The 24,827-nt window shown below is 45.8% G+C and overlaps 1 protein-coding gene across 3 annotated transcripts in view; it reads right to left on the reverse strand.

Moving 5' to 3' along the window:
• Positions 1-24,827, reverse strand: part of LOC115171114 (inactive phospholipase C-like protein 2) — an 83,052-nt gene that overhangs the window by 22,907 nt on the left and 35,318 nt on the right. Inside the window, exons 1-3 of one of the 3 annotated variants that reach the window (XM_029727628.1) lie at positions 16,288-16,337; positions 9,562-12,051; positions 878-1,081 (exon numbers count right to left, since the gene is read on the reverse strand). In XM_029727628.1, the coding sequence (XP_029583488.1) occupies positions 878-1,081; positions 9,562-11,997 (2,640 nt within the window). In that variant the 5' untranslated portion in view covers positions 11,998-12,051; positions 16,288-16,337. Of the gene's footprint in view, positions 1-877; positions 1,082-9,561; positions 12,052-16,287; positions 16,338-24,827 lie in introns of those variants that run through there. The other 2 variants (XM_029727627.1, XM_029727626.1) reach the window with 2 other exon arrangements.

Genomic DNA, 24,827 nt, shown 5'->3' on the forward strand with positions numbered 1-24,827 from the left:
GCTCTTCATTAAGCCCTTCACATGTGAATGTAATGTACGGGGGCCATAAGAGGTACTCAAAGACAAGCACGCTCTTAATCATATTTAGAGACTCAGCTATGGAACTTATATGAGGCTGTTGCACTCTAGGTGTCAGCAATAGGAGTGACTGGGATATGAACAGTAATGTTATGTAGCTACAACACCACAACAGTTCCTCTCTGATGACCCAGTTCAATAGGTCAAAGCAATCTCCATCAGGGGGGGGGGGAATAGTGGGGTGTTGACTTTCACTGAGCGCTGGGGGGGGACTTGAACCACCCCTGTGTTGGCCTGTACCAGTAGGTGCCTGGTGAATAATGGATAAGCTGGTTGTTATCACAGATCAGACAGCAGCCAGGATGGAGAGTGACGGCTTGGGGAGGCACAGGGCATGATGGGATGCAGTGCGGAAGCGCAGCAGGGTGAACTGCTCCGGGATTAATTAGTGCTTATCACAGCGCTGCAGTAGCTATAGTAAATGGTTTGTTCACTCCCTGTGGTGGAGGTCATCTACGGCATGCTGCCTTGCTGTGTCATAATGTGCTAACAATTTAGAACATTTTCCAACACTGATAATATTATTTCAAGGCATTAGTTTGCAACAGACTCTTAAGACTGTATAGCGCACAAGGGTGTTGTAACATGTCACCTTACCAGGTTGTGATGCGTTTTCATTTCATAGCACCTTTTCCGTGAATAACGTTCACACGCCTATTAACCGTCAATGAACGTTGCGCTTGCGTTACTCGTTCGGCATTTACCCACAAAGTGTATCTCTCTGAACACAACAATAGACCTCAACAGAATGGTAGCTCTGTAGTGTATGTTATGCCTATGTGGCGCTGCTATAGAGTACCATGTCGTAGGCGTTGAGGACCTTGCGGAGCAGCTCGGGGACGGGCCCTTGGGCCTCCATGGTGGGGTAGGCTTGACTCAGGTCCACGGTGACCCTGAGCGCTCGCTCGCTGTTCATCAGCCACGTGGACACGGTCAGGATACACTGCTTCATGTTGGCCGCCGGCGTCAGACCACACAGCTCCTTGAACGACACCATGGCATTCTGGTAAATAAACAGAGAGGATCATGGATGAGGGTTAGCATCACGGAATCTGTAAATATTGAAAGGGATTGTAAGGTAGCCGACCCAAGGTCCAATTCAAACACAGAGAGGATGTGTCGTTGATTCTATGATGATCATGGGACAAGTTTACCATTATTACTACATTGCCCACAGCAACTTAAAAAACAATAATCATTGTGACCAAAATGTCCCACAAGACCGTACTCTACACATGAGATAAATGTGGTCAACCGTATCCTGATACTCTCCTCAGGTCAGAGAAAACCTCAGGAGAGAAAGAACAGTCCTGATTGCGTTTGTGTTCATTAGTGAACCCAGCGGTTACCATGACATCACAACCTTCTCGTTCAGTGGTGCAACGCGGCCCTGGAGCCTCCACCGCAGGCTGCCTGGCCTTGCTCTGCTCTCAGCCTCTCTCCTCTCACTTCCCCTGGCCTGGTCCTGGTTCTGGCCCTGCCACAACGCCTGCTTCTCTTCCTGCACCTCCAGCCCTGCGTGACTGTTCACATCACAGCCCAGCATTGTTCTCTCCAGCATGGGAATCTGAGCCCTGATTCAGGCCCACCAGGCTATTCACACAGTATATCACCATTCACTGGCCCACCCAAATAAACAGGGAAAGAAAAAAAGCAATGAGGGATGAAAAACAGAGACCAAAATTGGAAAGATAGAGTGAGAGGGAAGAGAGGGATAGAGAGGGAAGAAAGGGATAGAGAGGGAAGAGAGGGATAGAGAAGGGAGAAGGGAGGGAGGGGAGGAAGAGAGACTAGTGGGGAAAATCAGTCATAAGAGAAAGAGGAAAAGAGGGAGAAAAAAGAGAAAGATAATAAAAGAAGGAGGGTGAGAAACAACAGACTGAGGGAGGAAGAGTGTGTGGTGATGGTATTTGGGAAACGGTCAACAAACCAAGCAGTGTAGGCCAGGCAGTGTGGGAACGGGGCTGTGTCCCCTGCAGGACCTCCGGCCCAGGAGAAAGGCTCTTTTCTCCCCCTGGAGGATGGCTGTCATTTTGTGGGCCGACCTTCCTGGACATAGGCATCTGTCTGCACACACAGCCTCAACTAAAGCTATTAACACCCTCCGGCTGAGGAAGCACAGCCAAGGAGAGCGGCTTTTACTGTTGAATAGGAAAAGGGGATGACATGTGTGCGTGTGTGAGATGTGCGTGTGTAAACGTGCCTGTGTGTGTGTGTTTGCGGAAGAGTATGTGTGTGTTTGTGCGTGCGTGCGTTTCTGTTTGCCTGTGTGTGCGCATAGTACATTTCTATGTCTGTCTCTGTATGTTTGTGTGAGTACACGCCACTGTGTGACTGGTTGTTTCTCTATAAACTCCATACTGTATCCAGACTGCAGGCAGGGCCACAGAACCAAACAGAACAGCTAGCCACTGTTTTTAATTATCCTCATCCCTTACTCCCCTACCCCTCCAACATTACATTCCCCAAATGAGAACTGCGTGTCTGGTTTCACTGCTGTTTTTGTTCCCCTCTCTCTTACTTTCTCTTCCTCTCTCTCCGTCTCCCCCTCTCTCTACATCTCTCTCTTTCGCTCTCTCTCAATTCAATTCAAGGGATTTATTGGCATGGGAAACATATGTTAACATTGCTAAAGCAAGTGAAGTAGATAATAAACAAAAGTGAAATAAACAAAAACAGTAAACATTACACTCACAGAAGTTCCAAAAGAATAAAGACATTTCAAATGTCATATCATGTCTATATACAGTGTTGTAACGATGTGCAAATAGTTAAGTTAAGGTACGAAAGGGAAAATAAATAAACATAAATATGGGTTGTATTTACAATGGTGTTTGTTCTTCACTGGTTGCCCTTTTCTTGTGGCAACAGGTCACAAATATTGCTGCTGTGATGACACACTGTGGTATTTCACCAAGTAGATATGAGAGTTTAACAAAATCTGGTTTGTCTTCAAATTATTTGTGGATCTGTGTAATCTGAGGTAAATATGTATCTCTAATATGGTCATCCATTTGGCAGGAGGTTAGGAAGTGCAGCTCAGTTTCCCCCTCATTTTGTGGGCAGTGTGCATATAGCCTGTCTTTCTCAATAGCAAGGCTTTTTTGTTAATTCTTTCCAATGTGTCAAGTAATTATCTTTTTGTTTTTTCATGATTTGGTTGGGTCTATTTGTGTTGCTGTCCTGGGGCTCTGTGGGGTCTGTTTGTGTTTGTGAACAGAGCCCCAGGCTCATCTCTTCTCCAGGTTTATCTCTCTGTAGGTGATGGCTTTGTTATGGAATGTTTGGGAATCACTTCCTTTTAGGTGGTTGTAGAATTTAACGGCTCTTTTCCGGATTTTGATAATTAGCGGGTATCGGCCTAATTCTGCTCTGCATGCATTATTTGGTGTTTTACATTGCACATGGAGGATATTTTTTCAGAATTATGCATGCAGTCTCAATTTGGTGTTTGTCCCATTTCTCTCTCTATGTCTCAAACACACACATACAGTGTATGCGCATACACACACAAACATGTCCACGTAAAGGCATGCACACACAAAGGAAAGGGAGAGTTAAATCCTAAAGAACCTGAATGGATTTCCTGCCACTCCTACAGAGCCTCTCTGTAACTGCCAGTCTCCTCTCCCACTTTCCTCCTCTCCAATCCCCTGTGAGAGGTACACACTTCACTCTGCTATTGTTTAGAGTAGATCACCTTGGAAAGTAGTTATTTGAGATGATCAATCACTCTCTGTCAGAGGTCACTGAAGTGTGATAATGCATTTCTTAATACAAGTGAATAAAGGTGAAAATAAATAAAAATACCATTCCATGCGTATTACGGGGTGTGACTGTAGGCCAAAAAATAACTAATAATGTAATTTAACAGATGTTCTTATCCAGAGTGACTTACAGCTGGCTAGAGTGGCTTGTGTGTGTTTACGTGTATGGCCAACATTTTAATTAAAAGACTGCACTATACTCCCGAGTGGCGCAACAGTCCCAGGCTGTGTCACAACCGGCTGTGACCGGGAGTCCCATAGTGCGGCGCACATTTGGCTCAGCGTCGTCTGGGTTAGGGGAGGGTTTGGCCGGAGGGGCTTTACTTGGCTCATCACGCTCTAGTGACTCCTTGTGGCGGGCCGGGGCGCCTGCAGGCTGACTTGGGTCGTCAGTTGAACGGTGTTTCCTCCGACACATTGGTGCAGCTGGCTTACGGGTTACGCGGGAGGGTGTTAAGGAGCGCGGTTTCGCCGGGTCATGTTTCGGAGGACGCATGACTCGACCTTCGCCTCCCGAACCCGTTGGGGAGTTGCAGCGATGAGACAAGATCGCAATTGGATATCACGAAATTGGGGAGAAAAGGGGATAAAATAAAAATAAAATGAAAACATTGCACTATACAGTATCAATCAGCATGTATGCATTTACACATGAATGGGTCTGCTATTGTGGTGCTATTGTGGTGCTATTTTGGTGCTATTATGGTGCTATTTGGTGCTGTGACAGTGTGTGCTGAGGTTTCTCTCATTACCATGCACCCTCAACACAGGCCTTTGTGAGGAAGACTTGAAGTCTACTTTAAGTCTCCCTTCTTTACTCTGTCCTGTGTGAGTCAGTGGCTGTGTGTCTCAGGGGAGAGGAGGCTCTTTATTGGAGCCCAGACTACACTGTGTGACGCTTCCAGCTGCCAGCTCTGGTCTCCTCTACAGGTGGTAATATCATCCAATGGGATGGGGCTCCCCTCGTCTCTTTGCCATCCTGCCCCTATCACCACAAACTATACCTTCACTTACAGTTGAAGTCGGAAGTTTACATACACTTAGGTTGGAGTCATTAAAAGTAATTTTTCAACCACTCCACAAATTTCTTGTTAACAAACTATAGTTTTGGCAAGTCGGTTAGGACATCTACTTTGTGCATGACACAAGTAATTGTTCCAACAATTGTTTACAGACAGATTATTTCACTTATAATTCACTGTATCACCATTTCAGTGGGTCAGAAGTTTACATACACTAAGTTCACTGTGCCTTTAAACAGCTTGGAAAATTCCAGAAAATGATGTCATGGTTTTAGAAGCTTCTGATAGGCTAATTGACATCATTTGTGTCAATTGGAGGTGTACCTGTGGATGTATTTCAAGGCCTACCTTCAAACTCAGTGCCTCTTTGCTTGACATCATGGGAAAAAGAAATCAGCCAAGACCTCAGAAAAATAATTGTAGATCTCCACAAGTCTGGTTCATCCTTGGGAGCAATTTCCAATCGCCTGAAGGTACCACGGTCATCTGTACAAACAGTAGTGCGCAAGTATAAACACCATGGGACCACGCAGCCGTCATACCGCTCAGGAAGGAGACGCGTTCTGTCTCCTAGAGATGAATGTACTTTGGTGCATAAAAGTGCAAATCAATCCCAGAACAACAGCAAAGGACCTTGTGAAGATGTTGGAGGAAGCAGGTACAAAAGTATTTATATCCACAGTAAAACGAGTCCTATATCGACATAACCTAAAAGGCCGCTATGCAAGGAAGAAGCCACTGCTCCAAAACCGCCATAAAAAAGCCAAACTACGGTTTGCAACTGCACATGGGGACAAAGATCGTACTTTTTGGAGAAATGTTCTCTGGTCTGATGAAACAAAAATAGAACTGTTGGCCATAATAACCATCGTTATGTTTGGAGGAAAAAGGGGGAGGCTTGCAAGTCGAAGAACACCATCCCAACCATGAAGCACGGGGATGGCAGCATCATGTTGTGGGGGTGCTTTGCTGCAGGAGGAACTGGTACACTTCACAAAATAGATGGCATCACGAGGAAGGAAAAGTATGTGGATATATTGAAGCAACATCTCACGACATCAGTCAGGAAGTTAAAGCTTGGTTGCAAATGGGTCTTCCAAATGGACAATGACCCCAAGCATACTTCCAAAGTTGTGGCAAAATGGCTTAAGGACAGCAAAGTCAAGTTATTGGAGTGGCCATCACAAAGCCCTGACCTCAATCCTATATAAAATTTGTGGGCAGAACTGAAAAAGTGTATGCGAGCAAGGAGGCCTACAAACCTGACTCAGCTACACCAGCTCTGTCAGGAGGAATGGGCCAAAATTCACAACTTATTGAAACATTTGACCCAAGTTAAACAATTTAAAGGCAATGCTACCAAATATTAATTGAGTGTATGTAAACTTCTGACCCACTGGGAATGTGATGAAAGAAATAAAAGCTGAAATAAATCATTCTCTCTACTATTATTTTGAAATTTCACATTCTTAAAATGAAGTGGTGATCCTAACTGACCTAAGACAGGGAATTGTTACTAGGATTAAATCTAAGGAATTGTGAAAAACTGAGTTTAAATGTATTTGGCTAAGGTGTATGTAAACTTCAGACTTCAACTGTATACTACAGGTACAGGCAGGGTCCATTTGGGGAGACCATCTACAAGAAAGCATTGATCCCAACCACAGTGCGTTATGACGCCATCCATCTCAACATCAAGCCCGAGGCCTCTCTTTTCAGTCTATTGAAAAGGCTGTTTGCCCGTTTCTATCGCTGTTCCTCTGAGGGAGATGGACATTTTACATTTATTTCCCTTTCAGGAAGAAGGGCAGCTGCTGTGCATGCTGGCAAAAACACCATCACACACACACACAGATCTGGTCACCTGCTGTACCAGTTGCCTAATCGTAATTGTCTTCTAAAACCTTGTATTAGGATAGAAAAATGAATAGCTCCTGCATTCACATAAAAACGTCACAACTAACATGTCTCGCTTGTGTATCATTTCCATGCTTAGTATAAACCCCCCTGATTTAATGTGGGGGTGCTAGCTTAGACTGAGTCATTGTCACTGGCCTATTTTGAACATTGTGTAATCACATCTTCTGACTCACACACAAGCACAGATTTGAAATAAAATGACTTGGTGACACTTTATTTGGATAGTCTGTAGAGCATCTAGAGATGAACTATCTACTAACCTGGCTCTAACCCTATCCTTAACCCTTCTCCTAACCCTAAATGCAGTCCTTACCCTAACCCTAGCCCTTACCTTAACCCTTACCCTAATCCTTTTTCTAAACCTCAACCTAACCGCAACCTCAGCAAGCAGTTAGTATGCCCATCTGTAGAGCATCTAGAGATGGAAAATCTCTATCCAAATAAAGTGTGACAAAATTATTAGCTGACAGTATCTGTGTCAGGAATCTTGCTTCCATCTACATTTAACAACTGCATGAGGCTTGTATCGAGTCCCCAAATATGTCCAGCTGCTTTTCACAAGAAAAAAATTCTCTAAACATAGTATTTACTGGTATAGATTGTATCCGGTCATTTGCCTGCAAATTACCCTCCACTTATCACATCCGTACCAACACTATAAGGAAAACTATTCCCCAAAATTACAGTATTAATTTTCAGTCTGTAACAGTGCCTGGGTAAATGAAACACCCTTTTTGGAAAATAGAGAGTCAAGATCATCTGCATCAATTTCCACAAATGAAAAATGTATGACAGCATGCCACAGGATCTCTAATCACATCCCCTGCTTAGTTATTGTGGTCTTGGCTCTTAGGCCTAGATTGAGGTTGGCTGGTGGGAGAACAGACCTACCTACCACAGCTCTCCAGCGATGCTGGGTTTAGGCTGAGACAGAACAACAGGTCTGGAGACAGTCCTAAAAGCTCTGAGAGGATTACCAAGTATAGTACCTGAGATCAGGAGTCAATCGTGCTGATATCTGGGATAGTGATTTGAAAACAGAGCATCTGGGAGCTGAGAAAGTAGGTAGCTCTATGTACCTGGGTTCATACCGATCACAGACTGAGGATACATAGCGACCTAGTTTCCTTCTTTCGCTAACAAACACAACATCTAATAATCATACATTTGTTACATTTGTTATTTACTGGTACTACAATAGCTTTTTCAGCTCTTGGAGAGACCGTGTAAAAATTGCTGCCAATCTTCATAATAAGTACTGTTCTGAATTCCCCTGAGACCTAGCTCTGGGTGTGCACTGCAGTTCTCCTTTATGTAAACTATCGTCTCAACCCTTGAGAAACATATTTGCATGAACGCCATTCATAACAAACTATCATTGCAGAAATATTAATTAAGAAAACATCCTTCTTCAGAAAAAAGAGAGCTATTGTCCAGTTGATGCAACTACAGTGCTAAGCGATAGACGGAAACAGAAGATTCAAATCCTATGACTATGCAGCCTAAACTACTGTCCGTTTGAAATGATTTGAAATAGGCCTAAATCCCTCACATGAAACAATAAGTGCTCATGAGCTACTGTAGTAAAGAAGGAAATCCAATTAAGAAAGATAGTAGAAATGGAGCTAAGAAAGAATAGAGGACAGACACAAATAGAGAAATGTATAATGAGTTTTATGATGCTCCGTGTTTTCACATTTTTATAATCAGCTTTTATTTTCCAAGAGCTGTGGCAGTTGGTTTATTAAGGAACCAGGTCCATTCCATTCCTCGGGCAAATCAAGTGTTGTTGATGGAGTTAAAAAGCCCATAACCTACCTGGGATATAAAGTAATGTCAACAAACTATGAGTCGACGTCTGACCCTGATGAAGTTCAAAGTATCCAGAGAAATAGTCTATTCTCAAATCTGTCAGACAGGACAAGAGGCCTGCCAGTCTAAAACAGACAGCTGATGTACAAAGTATACAGGGCGTGTAAAGCCTCCTCACTTCCCATCTTTATCCTCACACAGACAGACAGTAGACCAGATAAGACAGAGAAAAGCTTCATTTTACGTCCTTCAATCATGACAACAACAATTACAAGCTGTACTCGAACTGCCATCCTCTCCTGACAAACATCTAAATATAAACTATTGCAAAACATAAATTGATGGCTACTTATAATCTCAGCGGTGATGTTAGAGGGAGAAGGGGGGGGGTTCATAAACTATTATGAAACATGACTGGTTTGTCATTTATCATTTCTGTGGGGGTTTCATAAGGGTGCTCACAGAGCCTAACACAGACCATCAGCCACTTAATGATGACCCTTTACACAAGCCTTTATATTGTCCAGCTTTACTGACATTCTCATTTATGGCTCCTGCCTTTTACACCATGTAAATACAACACAATTAGCAACGTTTCTCTATCCATCGGAGCGATAAACAGAGAACGAGCTGAGAGTCACCTCAACAACGTTTTGTTCCTATTCAGTGAGGTGTTAAGGGGGCACCTGTCTAGCTACTAATTGTGCTATACTATTTCTTCCCAGGCTCCCTCACTCCTAATTGGTGTCTCCTTCTATCTCTCGTGGAATGATTGAACAGTTTTATCGTATTCCATTATGGAAATGCAGCCTGAGAGGCAATCAGGACTGCTTAATATCTCCACATCACCCAACTTGATGTCATTTCCAGATGTAATGTATGCAAGGGAAAGTGCCTGCCTTTAATGCTCCTTCAAAGAATTTATAAAAGTTTGTACATATAATGAATGTTAAGTACTTTACCTGGACGTTCTCCCGGAGGTCTGTGGCTTCCCTCAGAGGCTGGGTGGATGCTCTGAAGAGCTCGTCTACCACCTTGATACCGGTGGTCTTGCTGGAGGTGTACTCACGAGCCTTCTTGCCCTTCCTCACCGACAGGCCTCTCTTGTGGGCCTTGCCCCCTCCCCTTCTGTTGGTGATGGCCACATGTACGAACAGGGTGCAATTGGGTAGGAACTCCCCTGTCAGCGACTGCAAGGGGACGTGCCTGTAGCCCGGCTGCAGACATTCAAAGGGGATTGTGTACTGGCCGATGAACTCGTCTCCGATGTAGTCATCGTCCAGCACTACGAAGCGTAGTGCAGCCAGCTCCGGCAGGTTGATCTGGAACTCAAAGCTCTCGTCAAAGACGGGGTTGTCTCCGTTTTGAGAGACCGTCTTGGTCCTCTGCTCAGCACAGTCGGCCGGGATGCCGTGGATCTCTGCATAGATGTAGGGTTCCACCACGTCTCCCTTTGCAGCGGAGCCCCTGGGCTTGGGCAGATTCTGCCCGCTGATCACCTTGATGTGGAGAAGCTGGGCGGACACCCCTGGCAGGGATTCCCTGGCGTTGGCACTGAAGTATGACACCTCCTCCCTCATGATGGCTGGCCGCAACACGTAGCCACAGTTCCCATTCTGCCTGAACCATCCCAGGTTGAGGTCCATCATCAGGCCCGGGGTCTGGTAGTTCATGGCTACAATCTGGCAACCACACTTCCAGAAGTCCTGGGGGTTCATGTTACTGGCGTCGATCCGCATCGGAGTGGGGTACACCCTGGAGAGGAAGCGCTTGTTGTAGCACACAAAGTCCTCGGGGAACTCGTTGGCGAACCTGTTGGCGTCAACCTCATTGAAAGAGCACATCTCCCAGTATTTCTGATCCCTCTTGGAGATGTCAAAGTCCCTGAACTGCACTGACTTACAGAGGGAGACCAGGTCTGACAGTTCCTTACACAGCCTCAGCCGTTTGCAGCTAAGGCCATTGAGATGGTCCTTATCGTCTGCCCCCACCCTCCTGGACATCTCCAGACCCTCCTCCTCATCAGTCACCTCCCCCTCTGACTCGGGGTAGTTTGGGGGCAGCCGCTTGCCCTTCAGCAGGATCTTACCCTTGAGTTCCTCTGGGGAGGGTAGGTAGTGGTCCTCTGAGCTGGGGGCATCCAAGTACAGCTTGTCTCCAAGGATCTTCTTCATGTGCTGGGCCATGACCCTCTGCTGGGGGATGCAGCAGTGTGTCACCAGGCAGACGATGAGGGGGTACTCAGAGCTCTCAAATGCATACTGGTTTATAATATCCAAGACCTTGCAGAGGGCTAGCTGAGATGCCACCGAGTTCCCCACGTAGACCACAGGTTCATTGTCCGGGCCGTCCCACACAATGACCTCCAGGCTGCGGCAGCCCATCTTCAGGGCCCGGATGTAGCTGCTGATGTCGGAGGAGCCCCAGAAGTGGTCCTCTAGGAGGGAGGCGTTGTGCGAAGAGTTGATGTAGTAGTGGGAGAGCGGCTGGCTCATGTCCTGGCACACCCGCTTGTGCTGGGGGTCAAAAATGTGACACTCTGAGGAGAGGAGGTAGTGCGTGAAGCCATCAATGGAGAGGCTGGCCTTCTGCCGGCCCTCGGCGGATGGCTCGTACTTCTGGACGATGTCCCGGCACATGTCCTCCGTCACGCCCTCCATGCCCTGCTCCACCTCCACAAACAGCATCAGGTCCTTGCTGTCCAGGTACTCCTTGTTGCTGGAGAACTGCACCAGCAGGAAGAAGATCTCTGGCCTCGTGCACAGCTCACAGTAGGCCTCCACAAAGGTTTCCATGTCAATGTCCTCCCCATACTGGTCTTTGGCCTTCTGGAGCTCCTTGAACTTCAGCTCTATCCGGGACTCTTTCATGCCCGGGTTGAGCCCCTTGATGATCTGGGTGGCCCTGAACAGGTCGATGTGGCCATTCCTCTCCATGTCAGCCAGCTCAAACACTGATCCGATCCAGGAGGTCCTCAGGCTGGGCTGGCTAGGCTCAACCACATCTACCGTGTGCCTCCCGTAGGAGACCAAGTAGCGGAGGCCCATCACCCAGGTGCTGACCACATCAGCCGTGCTGGCCACCAGGTCCAGAGACTCATAGTTGTCCCCGTAGATGATGGAGAAGGCACACTCGTCTGGGAACTGGTCGGACAGGCCATTGCTGCGCAGCACAGGGGTCTTCTTCCCCAGACGGACCTCCTTGATGCTCTTGATCTCCAACTTGGCTTTCTCTGAGTCCTTCTTGGAGGGCTCCCAGCGGAGCCAGTGCATGTCCGGGTCAAGGAGGAAGTAGCGGTTGTACATGCGTGAGTTGGAGCGCACCTTCTTCATCTCGCAGCCCTCCATCATGAAGGCCATGCAGGCGGCTGTGCTGTTGATCTTACGGTCGTTGGGCATGGAGCTGAAGGAGACAGTCTTCTTCTGCCTCACTTGCCTCTGCTTGGAGCCATCCTGGAGTGAACGAGAGAGAGAGAGAGAGAGAGAGAGAGAGAGAGAGAGAGAGAGAGAGAGAGAGAGAGAGAGAGAGAGAGAGAGAGCGTTAGCAACACATTGACTTTCTCTTTCCAAACACATCCACATAAAACAGATTGATGAGACTGATATATAACTTTGATTACATAAGCCAGGAGAGTCAAAAACTAGGAGGCAAGGAGAGTTTACACCTACGTGGATGGATGTGTACACTGTGGACACAAACTTTCAACACAGACTGTCCCTATGCTGCTGGCAGGTAAAGATGGATCTGATTTACCTCCCTCTGGGCTGTGCTAAACCACACTGGTCCTGACAGCAGGCATTAATAACCTGTCATCAGAAGACCAGTTATGGAGGACATGGTGGGCATTTTCACCAAGCCAAGCCCCCGGAGGCTTGGTCATTAGTACCAGCACAGTGCCATGGATGACCCATGCTTGCTCTGACACCTGACCGCCGGAAGAAATAACAAAATCAATGCTATTTTTAACAGATTCATAACATTGTGCAACACAAAGACTTTGGCCTTTGGGATGATAATCAGATGCATGTTCAAAATGTATATTTCCTTGTCTGATTATTCAGCTCCCAGTTTACATTGTGTAACTGCGTGGTGAAGGCTCCCACGGTCTCTCCTCAAGACAAATGGTAATATAATGCAGGCCGTACGAGGACTGTTTCCGTTTAGAAGTGCAGCACTCAGTTTAATGATAGGGCTATGAGGGAGCGGAGACCATTTTGTTTTGGCTAATGTTTTCAATAGTTTAATAGTTTACACATTTTCAAACTACAATAGAGCTGCAAATGAGATTTTGTTATTGTTCTTTTTGCACACTCACAGGACACATTCCCTCACACACACTCACATTGACACTCCAACACGCACGCACGCACACACACACACACACACACACACATATCGTATTGGAATTGACCAATACTTTCTTTCTCGTGTTCTTCTTATTCTTATTTTTATTTCTCGTGTGGTTTTGTTCTACTTTACATTATTTGACAGTGCTACGGATATTGATTACTGCACTGTTAGAATAAGAGCTTGCAAGAAAGGCATTTCACTGTACTTGTGCACGTGACATTAAAACTTATCAGGAGGGGGAATTAATTAACTTTGTATATTCATTTCTTTTTGAGAGGCAGACAACAGGCACCAGCAGAGCCCAGTGCACTTCTAATTAGTCTTATCTCCCTCAGTAACTCCTGGGCAGCCCTGGATCCTTACAGACTATAAGACTGGGGAGACAGAGATAATGAGAGCGAGATAAACAGAGAGAAATAGAAAGACAGAGACAGGCAAAGAGGCTCCATACCTACTGTCAAGAAATGGAGAAACGTTCATTGTAACTGGCATCCAGACCTACCACTGTACAGTATAGTAGATATTGTCCAATATCCCTTTTGGACCTGTGTACTAAGATAGAGTGAGATAACACACACACACACACACACACGGAATAATGACATCTGTGACACTAACTATTCCAAATGTGTATGAATAGGTACATTTCCTTACTGAAAGACAAAGTGGGAATCGACTTGTAAGTGGTTTTCATGAAGGCAAATCAGACATAATGAGCCATCGTGCCACTAAATGGCGGAAAGATACTCAATCTAGCTCACTCACTCTCTACTCTGTGAATCTGAACTTTTTGTGAATCCTCTCTATTTGAATAAGTCTAAACTCTGAGACTTTACTTTGTGTTTTTGGAGGGAAGAAGGTCACAGGGTCATCCAGGAGTGTGTATGTATGCCCCTCCCCACCTCAGCAGATGCTTGTACAGACCTGATAAATCCCCCCAGAGCAAAGCCATCCATCTTACACCTGACAGGCAGTAGCAGACGACGCCTGATGCGACATCACGATTTCTCAGAAAAACAAGCCTATCTCTGTGAAATGTCAACGGAGTACTGAGTGTAACGCAAGCTTTTTATTTTCAAAGCCTTTTACCTTTAATTCAGCTTGTGTCACGTTCATTTTGCTTTCTGAGACCCACGGAAACACCTTTTCATATGACCACCACAACATGTAAAATCCTCAAAGGTTACACAATCCGACTTCTTGGACATAATGTTAGTGATATGTTAGGGAAAGACCCCACTGAACGACTCAGAACATATTTGTCCTGGTAAAATGCATTTTAGAACATAAGGAAGTGAAATTTCACCAAAGCGCGTTTTCACCCACTCTGGGCAGAGTGGGCGGACACCCTACACATCATTGAATTTCAACCTTTTGAAGTCAGAAGGTATTATCCCTGGTTGAAAATAATGAAATGCCTAGTCCATTATGGATTCTCAGCACAGCATGTTAAAGCGTCTCAGTAACAGATGGAGTGTTGTGGACCAGTACACAGACCACCCAGATCAAAGGGTAAGCACAGCAGGCGTAAAAGAAAACTGCCTCCAGTCACCAGCGAAAACAGGCCTTGGCTTTACCAGGGCACCCCACCACGGGGGCAGTGTCATGGGAGCCATAAACAATCTAAGGAAGGATAAATGCATGTGTTTGTTTTTCACCCCCCCCTTTCCAATAAATTCTTGGCATTTGCATACAGTTGTTGTGAGAAACAGTGGCAGGAATCATCGGGGCATAGTAAAACATGAACCACCTCCAAGACGGTCTGTTGGTTCAGCTGGAGGGAAGAGAAGCCCTACTTCACTCAACAGATACCAGTGGTACAATAATAATTTGTCCTATTTCACACGTGTGTAATTGGAAATGTGTTTTTTGCATATCCCACTCCCCCTGACACTGGAGAGTGGGGTCACGGCCAGGGGTCAGCCATTACTGTCTGTGACCCTGGAGAAATGAGGGTTAAATGCCTTGCTCAAAGGCACATCAACAAATTCTTCACCTAGTCAGCTCGGGGATTCCAACCAGCAAGCTTTCGGTTACTGGCCCAATGCTGCCCCAACGCTAGGCTACTTGACCCCAGCCTAACAGGTGATATAGAGGTGAAGGGGCTGTGTGAACCACTTCACAGAGGGAGTAAGATTGCGTCTCAAATGACACCCTATTCCCTAAATAGTGCTCTACTTTTGATAAGGGTCCAGTGCACTATATAGGGAATATAGTGCCCTTGGGACGCAGTTCACAACATCATGGACCACCACACGACCACCCACCCTGCATGGGCTCCCCATCCCCTCCCCCTGCTCCAATACCCTCCCCTCCCTCCCCCTAGTCCCCACATCGATGATGCCGGGGGCAATAAATTACGAGATCACATTTCACCCTCATCCTGGACTCTTTAACCTCACCATGGCTTCCAAGTCCCTCCCCATTTCCAAGTCCCTCCCGCTTCTTCACGGGACAAGAAAACTACAGACGGCAACTCAGTCTATTTTAGTCCCGTACCAAAAGGAGAACTGATACCTTGTTGTTTTCTTCTGTTTTAAGAGTCCACCAGACTGAGCTGCATGGTACTCTGAGGATGTGCGTGTGCGTGAGGGAATCTCTCTTAGACAGAAAGCAGATAGAAGGAAGAGGGAGGAGGGGGCGATGTGTTGGACATGGGAGATTGTTTCCAGGTCTGCCTCCTTTTGGGAAGTGCTGTGAGCACTAAAGGTCAAAGGGTGTGGGTAATCTTGTGTTTCATTAGCCGACCCTCCATGAAGCTATAATTAGCTTGAGGGCTCAGCAGGACAAGCTGTTGCTCTCTGATCCCCTTCCATCACATTAAAGCAGGCACACAGAAGGTGAGTGTGTGTGGGATCTGTGTGTATACATGCCTGGGCGCAGGTGTGTGTGGACTACAACATTTTAAATGTCACACAGATAGTGTTTTGTTGAGTTTTCATCTTGATTTAACCGACATGAGCTGCATTGATTGCCAGAGATGGTTGGAGAACTTTGGGATTTGTTGTTCGATTGTTCAATTAAACCACAGTCCTAAAAGGACTAAAGGAGAGAAGAAGGTCACGATAACAAAAAAAATCGACACAAAATCAAATACAGTAATTAGTCAGTCAGGACGACCCTTTCACATGTTATTTTCGGCCACTTCCGTTTAACCTCCAATTCCTGTTTCCTAGACCCATGCACAATGCACATACCAATAAACCCATCCATGCATCTCTCCCCCCCCCTCTGTCTCTCTCTGTCCGTTTCCCTCTCTCTGTCGCTCTCTCACCCTTTCCATTCTCCACTTCCCCTCTCTCCCTTTACCCCTTCACCCCTTCACTTCATGTTCTCACCCCTTCCTCCAGGCGGTTTCCTGGCAGAGATGTCAGTTAGTCCCATCCCCGTTCTGGTGGTCAGCTCAGCTGCAGGCCAACTTGGCCCAATCTCGCCTCCCTCACTTGTTGCTGCTGTCACTGGAGTGACGGGGGTATTTTGGTAACCATGTGTGAAGGCGGCTGAGCGCCCCCAGCGGGGTCAGGGTGGGTGGGTGGTAGGGGGGTTTATGACTGGGCCTGATGGAGGGGTGACGCTGATGGGGACAGGCAGGCTGTGAGACAGGCCCCATCGTCCTGTGAAGGGCAGTGTCACACCCGTTCTCCTCACATCAACCCTGTCTGTCTGTCTGTCTGTTTGTCTGTCACACGCTCGTCTGACTACCCCTTAAACAGAACCGACTCTCCCACTACAGCATGGCTACACAGGGCTGCTCAGAGAGAGAGGCAGTAGAGCTGCACACTGCTCCTACATACACAAACAAACACCTCAGACACTCAAATAACACACATCTCTACACAGGATAGATAAGGCTGCTGCCACATACCAGTGCACAGACCTGTAGAGTGTGAAAGCCAACAGTGTGTTTTGCTGTGCTGAATCCACAGCGTTGAATAGGACAGTGATGACTGCGTCCCCTTAGGGATGGTTGTCTCTTCCTGTGGGACTTTGACATACTGCTCCATTCACTACGCCACTGCACCGGCAGGCCTGTCTGGGTTGCTTAGTACTAGAGCAAACGACTCTGCTAAAGTCCTTGTACTACATCCTCTGCAACAAGTAGAATGTCATGAAGAACTCCATGGAACTCTAGCTGGATCCATGAATAACACGCACCACAGGGCCGTGGGGGAAAGGGAAGAAAAGCAGAACAGAGGAGAGAGGATGACGTCATCTTTCTCGATCTCTCCAAACACACAGTGACTCATGGGGGAGATGAGCAGAGGAAGGGATCAGAGCATGAAAGCCTACACACAGACACACACAATGGGACAAGCAGTCACGGCTCCGGATACGCTACACAATCCTGCATACATACAGTACATACAGGCAGAGGAGCCAGACAGCCATAAGCCTGGTGGATTTGACAGGCCAGCGCGGCCGGTGAGGTGAGCCCTGCAGCTTGTCCCAGCACCGTGACAGGACATCGGGGGTTAGACTCCACTGATCTGGTATTACCACACCATGCAGGCATTACCCAACCTCCCCTTTCCCTCATCACCATCACACACTGGGTGATACCTGAATCCAGCTACAGCCTGTGCTAAGCACACATCACTCACCTTTTACAAGGGTAAAACGCAACAGAGAGCAGGAAAGATGTGGAAAGAGAGGGGCGAGGAGAGAGAGAGAGGAAGAGAGCGATTCACACAGCCAGTGTCAACATTCTGGTATTTGTTACGCTAATCTCTCACATGATGGCAGTTTAGAGTCTCACATGGTGAGTTTGAATCTCACCCACGCAGAAGTTGTTCATGAGAAAATCTTGTCTTAACAGAATCTCAGCAAGCCAGTCTGAGGAAATGACACTCGGTGAAGTCATCCAAACCCACAACTCAGCAGCATTGTTCCAGTTTTAACAGACATACACTACCGCTCAAAAGTTTGGGGCCACTTAGAAATGTCCTTGTTTTGCAAAATGATAGTCAAGACGCTGACAAGGTTATAAATAAGGATTTTTAATTGAAATAATAATTGTGTCCTTCAAACTTTGCTTTCGTCAAAGAATCCTCCATTTGCAGCAATTACAGCCTTGCAGACCTTTGGCATTCTAGTTGTCAATTTGTCGAGGTAATCTGAAGAGATTTCACCCCATGCTTCCTGAAGCACCTCCCACAAGTTGGATTGGCTTGATGGGCACTTCTTACGTACCATACGGTCAAGCTGCTCCCACAACAGTTCAATAGGGTTGAGATCCAGTGACTGTGCTGGTCACTCCATTATAGACAGAATACCAGCTGACTGCTTCTTCCCTAAATAGTTCTTGCATAGTTTGGAGCTGTGCTTTGGGTCATTGTTCTGTTTTAGGAGGAAATTGGCTCCAATTAAGTGCCGTCCACAGGGTATGGCATGGCGTTGCAAAATGGAGTGATAGCCTTCCTTCTTCAAGATCCCTTTTACCCTGTACAAATCTCCCACTTTACCACCACCAAAGCACCCCCAGACTAGTGGTCGACCGATTGCGATTTTTCAACGCCGATACAATACCGATTATTGCAGGACCAAAAAAAGCCGATACCGATTAATCGGCTGATTTTTAGATATATTTGAAATAATGACAATTACAACAATACTGAATGAACAATGAACACTCTATACCATTTGTATTTCATATACCTTTGACTATTGGATGTTCTAATAGGCACTTTAGTATTGCCAACCTAATCTCAGGAGTTGATAGGCTTGAAGTCATAAACAGCGCTGTGATCAAACATTGCTAAGAGCTGCTGGCAAACGCAGTAAAGTTTGAATGAATGCTTACGAGCCTGCTGCTGCCTACCATCGCTCAGTCAGACTGCTCTATCAAATATCAAATCATAGACTTAATTATAATATAATAAACACAGAAATACAAGCCTCTGGTCATTAATATGGTAAAATCTGGAAACTATCATTTCGAAAACAAAACGTTTATTCTTTCAGTGAAATACAGAACCATTCTGTATTTTATCAAACGGGTGGCAACTCTAAGTCTAAATATTGCTGTTACATTGCACAACCTTTAATGTTATGTCATAATTATGTAAAAATCTGCCAAATTAGTTCCCAACGAGCCAGGCGGCCCAAACTGTTGCATATACCCTGACTCTGCGTGCAATGAACGCAAGAGAAGTGACACAATTTCCCTAGTTAATATTGCCTGCTAACATGAATTTCTTTTAACTAAATATGCAGGTTTAAAAAAGATACTTCTGTGTATTGATTTTAAGAAAGGCAAAATATGTTTATGGTTAGGTACTTTCGTGTAACGATTGTGCTTTTTTCGCGAATGTGCTTTTGTTAAATCATCACCTGTTTGGCGAAGTAGGCTGTGATTCGATGATAAATTAACAGGCACCGCATTGATTATATGCAACGCAGGACAAGCTAGTTAACCTAGTAATATCATCAACTATGTGTAGTTAACTAGTGATTATGTGAAGATTGATTGTTTTTTATAAGATAAGTTTAATGCTAGCTAGCAACTTACCTTGGCCCTTTGCTGCAGTTGCGTAACAGGTGGTCAGCCTGCCACGCAGTTTCCTCGTGGAATGCAATGTAATCGGCATCCAAAAATGCTGATTACCGATTGTTATGAAAACATGAAATCGGCCCTAATTAATCGGCCATGCCTCAAACTTAGATTCGTCTATCCATAACACTTTTTTCCAATCTTCCTCTGTCCAGTGTCTGTGTTCTTTTGCCCATCTTAATCTTTTCATTTTATTGGCCAGTCTGAGATATGGCTTTTTCTTTGCAACTCTGCCTAGAAGGCCAGATCCCGGAGTCGCCTCATCACTGTTGACATTGAGACTGGTGTGTGCAAGTGAAGTAGGAGCATGCAAGGAAATAAGAGGAAGGGAGGTAGAGAGAGGGGAGGAAAGGGAGAACGGATGGAGGGGGGAAAGAAAGCAGGTGAACGGGGAGCGTCAGGAATGCCGCAGTGACCTGTTGCCACAAGAAAAGGGCAACCAGTGGAGCCCAAACACCTTTATAAATACAACCAACCAATACTTATCTGTTGATTTATTTTCCCTTCCCATTCATACTACAACTATTAGCACACTGTTACAACACTGTGCATAGCTAATAGTATAACATTTGTGTGTGTGTAGTGTTTACTGTTTATTTCTGATTGCTTATTTCACTTTTGTTCTTCACTTATATTTCCCATGCAGGGAGGGAGGGAGGGAGGGAGAGGGAGGGAGAGGGAGAGGGAGGGAGAGGGAGAGAGAGAGAGAGAGAGAGACACGCTTGGGGTCGTGGAGAGATACAGAGTGTTGAAATGTTGTGAAAGGAAGTGAGGGACTGAGGGAGACGTCAAGGTGGAAGAGAGAATGAGGTAAGGAGATACATGTAAGATAGTATATTCCAGGGAGAGGGGATGGAGGGACAGAGGAGGAGAGGAAAAAGGAGGCGGAGGGAGGTTATGTAGTGGTCAGTTTAAGATTGGGCAGGTGCCAAATTAGATTAAGAGGTAACTGCAGAGCAATCGGATTACAAGCTAGTTTATCAAATGCTGATGCCAGTGTACTGGAGTGGAACACAGGCAGAGCTGACCTGCATGCCACGGGAGTCGTTAATACACACATACAAGCGTGCATGTACGCACACAACACGCATGTGTGCACATTGCACACACACACACATGATTGGACACACACACGCATGTAAGAACACACACACACACACACACACATACCCCCACTTCAGCTAACCAGCCTCCACCTCCTTTTTTCAGCTAACCTTGTTATTCTCTTTTGTCTGCACTTGAGCTTGTCCTTGTAATAAAATGTCCCCCTCCCTCTTCTCCTCAGTAGTTTCCCTTCCCTCCTGCACCCCTGTTCAGCTTCACAGGAGACGTGTGTGTGTGTGTGTGTGTGTGTGTGTGTGTGTGTGTGTGTGTGCGTGCGTGCGTGCGTGGAGACGAGAGAGAGGATCACATTTCCCAGAGCAATCGCTGCCGAAGCGATATATGAGCCGTGCAGTTATCAGTCATGAGCATCTTCAGTGCAGCCTGCAGATGCCTCTGACCTCACAGTATTGATCTGACTCTGACAGGACGTGTGATGTCATATCCTGATGCATGAACATGTTTGTGTGCAGTCACTTGTGTATTCTATGTTTGATCTCCATGTTGGGGCTGTCATGCATGTACACTAGTTAGTACACTAGCCTGTTGCGTATGCTTCATTGAGTGTGTACACTAAAGAGTCTGGTGGGATTCCAGGTGCCAAATGGCTTGGCTCAGCTCAGTCCCCTGAGGTGTTACTACCTCTCTGTTGAGTCTCTATGAGAGGGAGACTAATGCTAGGATATAGTGCATCTGTACCGATGGAGAGCTTAGCTTAGCAACTTTTATTACTGTTGATCTGATGTAGCTTTATGTGGGGTTTCAGCGTAGGATTTAATGTGGCTTTTCCGAGTAGCTTTCAAAATGTTTGTTTATATAGGAACTGTGCGGTATAACATGGGTTTCAATGCCCGTCTTACCTACTGGGCACAGGCGTCAATTCAACGTCTATTCCAAGTTGGTTCAATGTAATTTCATTGGAATAACGTGGAAACAACTTTGATTCAACCAGTGTGCCCAGGGGGTAGTGACTACCTCTCCATGTAGCTCTTATAGGGATCATAGTCCTCCTCAGCACAGCAGATGAACATGGTATTTGGCCATCTAGACCTTCTGTACTATCTCTGTCCTCACATCCAGGCCTGATTAGCTGATCTGGTGGCTTGGCTGAAGGCCTTGGATTGGTAGCACAGGGAGACAGGCTGTCCATTGGACCAGATGGAGAACGGAGGGTAGTCGGTGTACTGGAGTGTTTTTCATGGCTCCTGACTCTAAAGCCTGTTCCCCTGCTGGCTACTGCTCCTGGCTGGGGTTAATGCAATCTCCTGTCCCTGTGGTGGTGGTATTGGAACAGGCTCAGCCTCAGCTGTGGAGATTATCTGGACTGTCTGCCCATGACATCAGACCAGGTTCTGCGTTTCAGGAAATGTGTGAAGTTGCCTGGATGTACGGAGCTATAGAAGGCTTCACAGCTTCACAATGTAACATCATTCTGGCTCCATCATACTTGGTTTCAGGCAGTAAGGTATTGACAAATGGTGACAGACAGTAAGTGTCATCTTTCTGTCTCAGAGATTTGTCCGGTTTTCTAACGTTTGCTGTCTGACGTGAAGGCGTGACGGACGGCAAGGGAAAGAGGAAGTGCACGAGGCCTAGTTTTTACTTTAAAAACAGAACATTAAAAGGAAGCATTTGAGGGTGAACACCAGCTGAATAGTGCTGAGTCAACGGATCGGCGGAAAATCAGCAGTTTGTGTGTGTGTGTGTGTGTGTGTGTGTGTGTGTGTGTGTGTGTGTGTGTGTGTGTGTGTGTGTGTGTGTGTGTGTGTGTGTGGCGTGTAGGGAACAGCTGTGAGCTAATGCTTCACAGGGTTTTCTGTGGGTGGTTAGGTTTTTGGGCAGGTTGCTGGGCAGACTGGTGTCTAACAGTCGGAGAGGGGCTGTAAGTGCAAGTGTCTTGTGTGTTTATTGACTTTGTTAAATCCTCATATAGAAACTGGAATGTGGATGACTTATGCATCCAGCGTGCTGACTCAGCATTATTCGTACTACTCAGAGGTCCGAGAGACATCACATCCCCTCACATCATAATAAATAGACCAATGTGAGGTCAGCAGCTCCACTCCTTATGTCTCACTGTCCTCTCACTGCCCCATATCCCCTACATCTCCCCTTCAACACTGCAGACAGATGTCCTTGAGGAGAGACTATGTTCCAGTCAGCAGCTATACACTCCGAGCTCTCACAACTTCAGTCCCTATGCTGAAAATAATATATTTACTTACATGTCATTTCAAAACATCGACATATATTTGTATATTTTGTAATACATGGGCATATTACAAAATGGTCCGTTTTCATTTATTTCTACATATATGTTTATTTATTGAAATATATGGGGCTCTCACAACTTCAGTCCCCGTAGAATCCCGTTACTTATGGTCACCATCATGTCTAACCTTGTGCTCAACGTGACGACTCAACACGGTGACTCATGCTACTGTGCTGACTGAAACGACATACCAAGCCTGTTTGTTGCTTCTTCTCAGTGAGAGATGGACGCTCTTCACCCTTATCGCCATGGCAATGAGAGTGGGCCGTACTGAACTGGATCCTTCACTGACATGCATCAGTGCTCCTGCTCTTCTTACTGACGCTGAATGCCCTGACCTGTAACTGTTACACAACAGGTTTTAGAGTCCAGATCAATGTCTGTCCACTCTGATTCTAAAACCATTGTCACACTAGTCTAATTGAATGGCGTACTCCAAAGGTATTTCGTTGAACATTAAAATGTGACCTTACTGCCTGGATCTTTAGCTCCACCACCTCTCGACCCGCTCAATGGCAAAAAAATTGGTTTATTGTTCTATAGGTGCTGCTGACCTTGTGTAGGTATGAATTGACAAATGAAAAGCATCAAGATGCTGGGCAACCTAACCATCACCTCAACCTTCCACCTTCCACCCTTTTTCAATTAATGAGGTACCGAATAGATTTAGTGAACTTTCATCTTTAAATCCATTTTTCTCTCATATTCAGCTGACAAATCTTATTCAGACATTATATGTTTGTTTCTTGTGAAGACTAAGATAGATATACTTACTGCCATGAAATAAAATGACTTATATTTCTGCATCATTAGCACAATGTGAAAGGGAGGATATATTTCGTTTTTTTGGCCTTTATTGCGGTTGCAGTGTTCCTCTAGTTCTCTCTCTCTGTCAGCAAATACGTGCAGAGTACAAAGTGTACACTACTGTATTCCCTTACCCATCTGCTGCTGTGTTCTACAGCTGTAGACCTTGACCATGGTTGTGCTGGGAGAATGGAAGTGGATTATAGCCTCCTCCGTGAGAGTGTAGGTGGAGACGTGCCATCACTCACTTTGATATCGAGCCAATCATTCATTAAGCCATGTTGTAGATATTGTATGTGGAAACTCTCATGGTTCATTAGAGCCCAGTCCACATCCCAGTAATCTGATACTGGCTAGTGTGTCTTGAACCCTCACATTAGCTCTTCTAGACCAATAACATCGCTCTGAGACTGTTAGTCTAATAATTATGTCCATAGATGTTCAACCACAAGCAATCAGCGGTGTTGTGTTTTTGACAGTGGTTTGTGCTGCCCCCACGGCAACATATGACAGAATGGAATATCTATCCATTATTCCAAGTACTGTGTACTTTATTAGCCATTGATTAGCGTCACTGGATCTCACCAACACAAGCCGGCGCCCAATCAATTCCTCGCTTTTCCACTGACAGAAAGCCAAAGTCATCATCACTTCGAAAAGAGAGGGAAATATCTCTCCTTTCCCTTCACCAGTCTTTCATTTGCAATTGAATTAAAAGCGCAGGGGAAAATGATATAATTTTATTGGGGATCTCAGGTGCTTGTAGTTCTGCATTGCTGTTGTCTCTGTGTGACTCTAGTTAGTGTGACTCTAGTTAGTGTATCTAAACTAGGTGTTAGCCGCGTGACCGGAGCTGGTGCAGCGTGCAGCATTGACAACCAGTGGGAGAGCATCAGTTGTTCACAGAGTTTACTCACAGATGTCAGAGGGTCCAAATGGAGCACAACCACAACCGTTCCACAAGTTAGATGTTGAAAATCCCTTTAAAGGGACCACGGTAAAGTGAATGAACCCACAGAATCTCGACATCAAATCTTTGTGTCAGTGTCTCCAACACAAGGCCTGACTATTTTTATGCGAGGAACTCTTTGTGGCATAACACAATAAAGTGAACGACGATACATAGAGCCATCTTTCTCCCCATCTCT

This window comes from Salmo trutta, chromosome 32, assembly GCF_901001165.1.
Source record: "Salmo trutta chromosome 32, fSalTru1.1, whole genome shotgun sequence".
NCBI lineage: Eukaryota > Metazoa > Chordata > Actinopteri > Salmoniformes > Salmonidae > Salmo > Salmo trutta.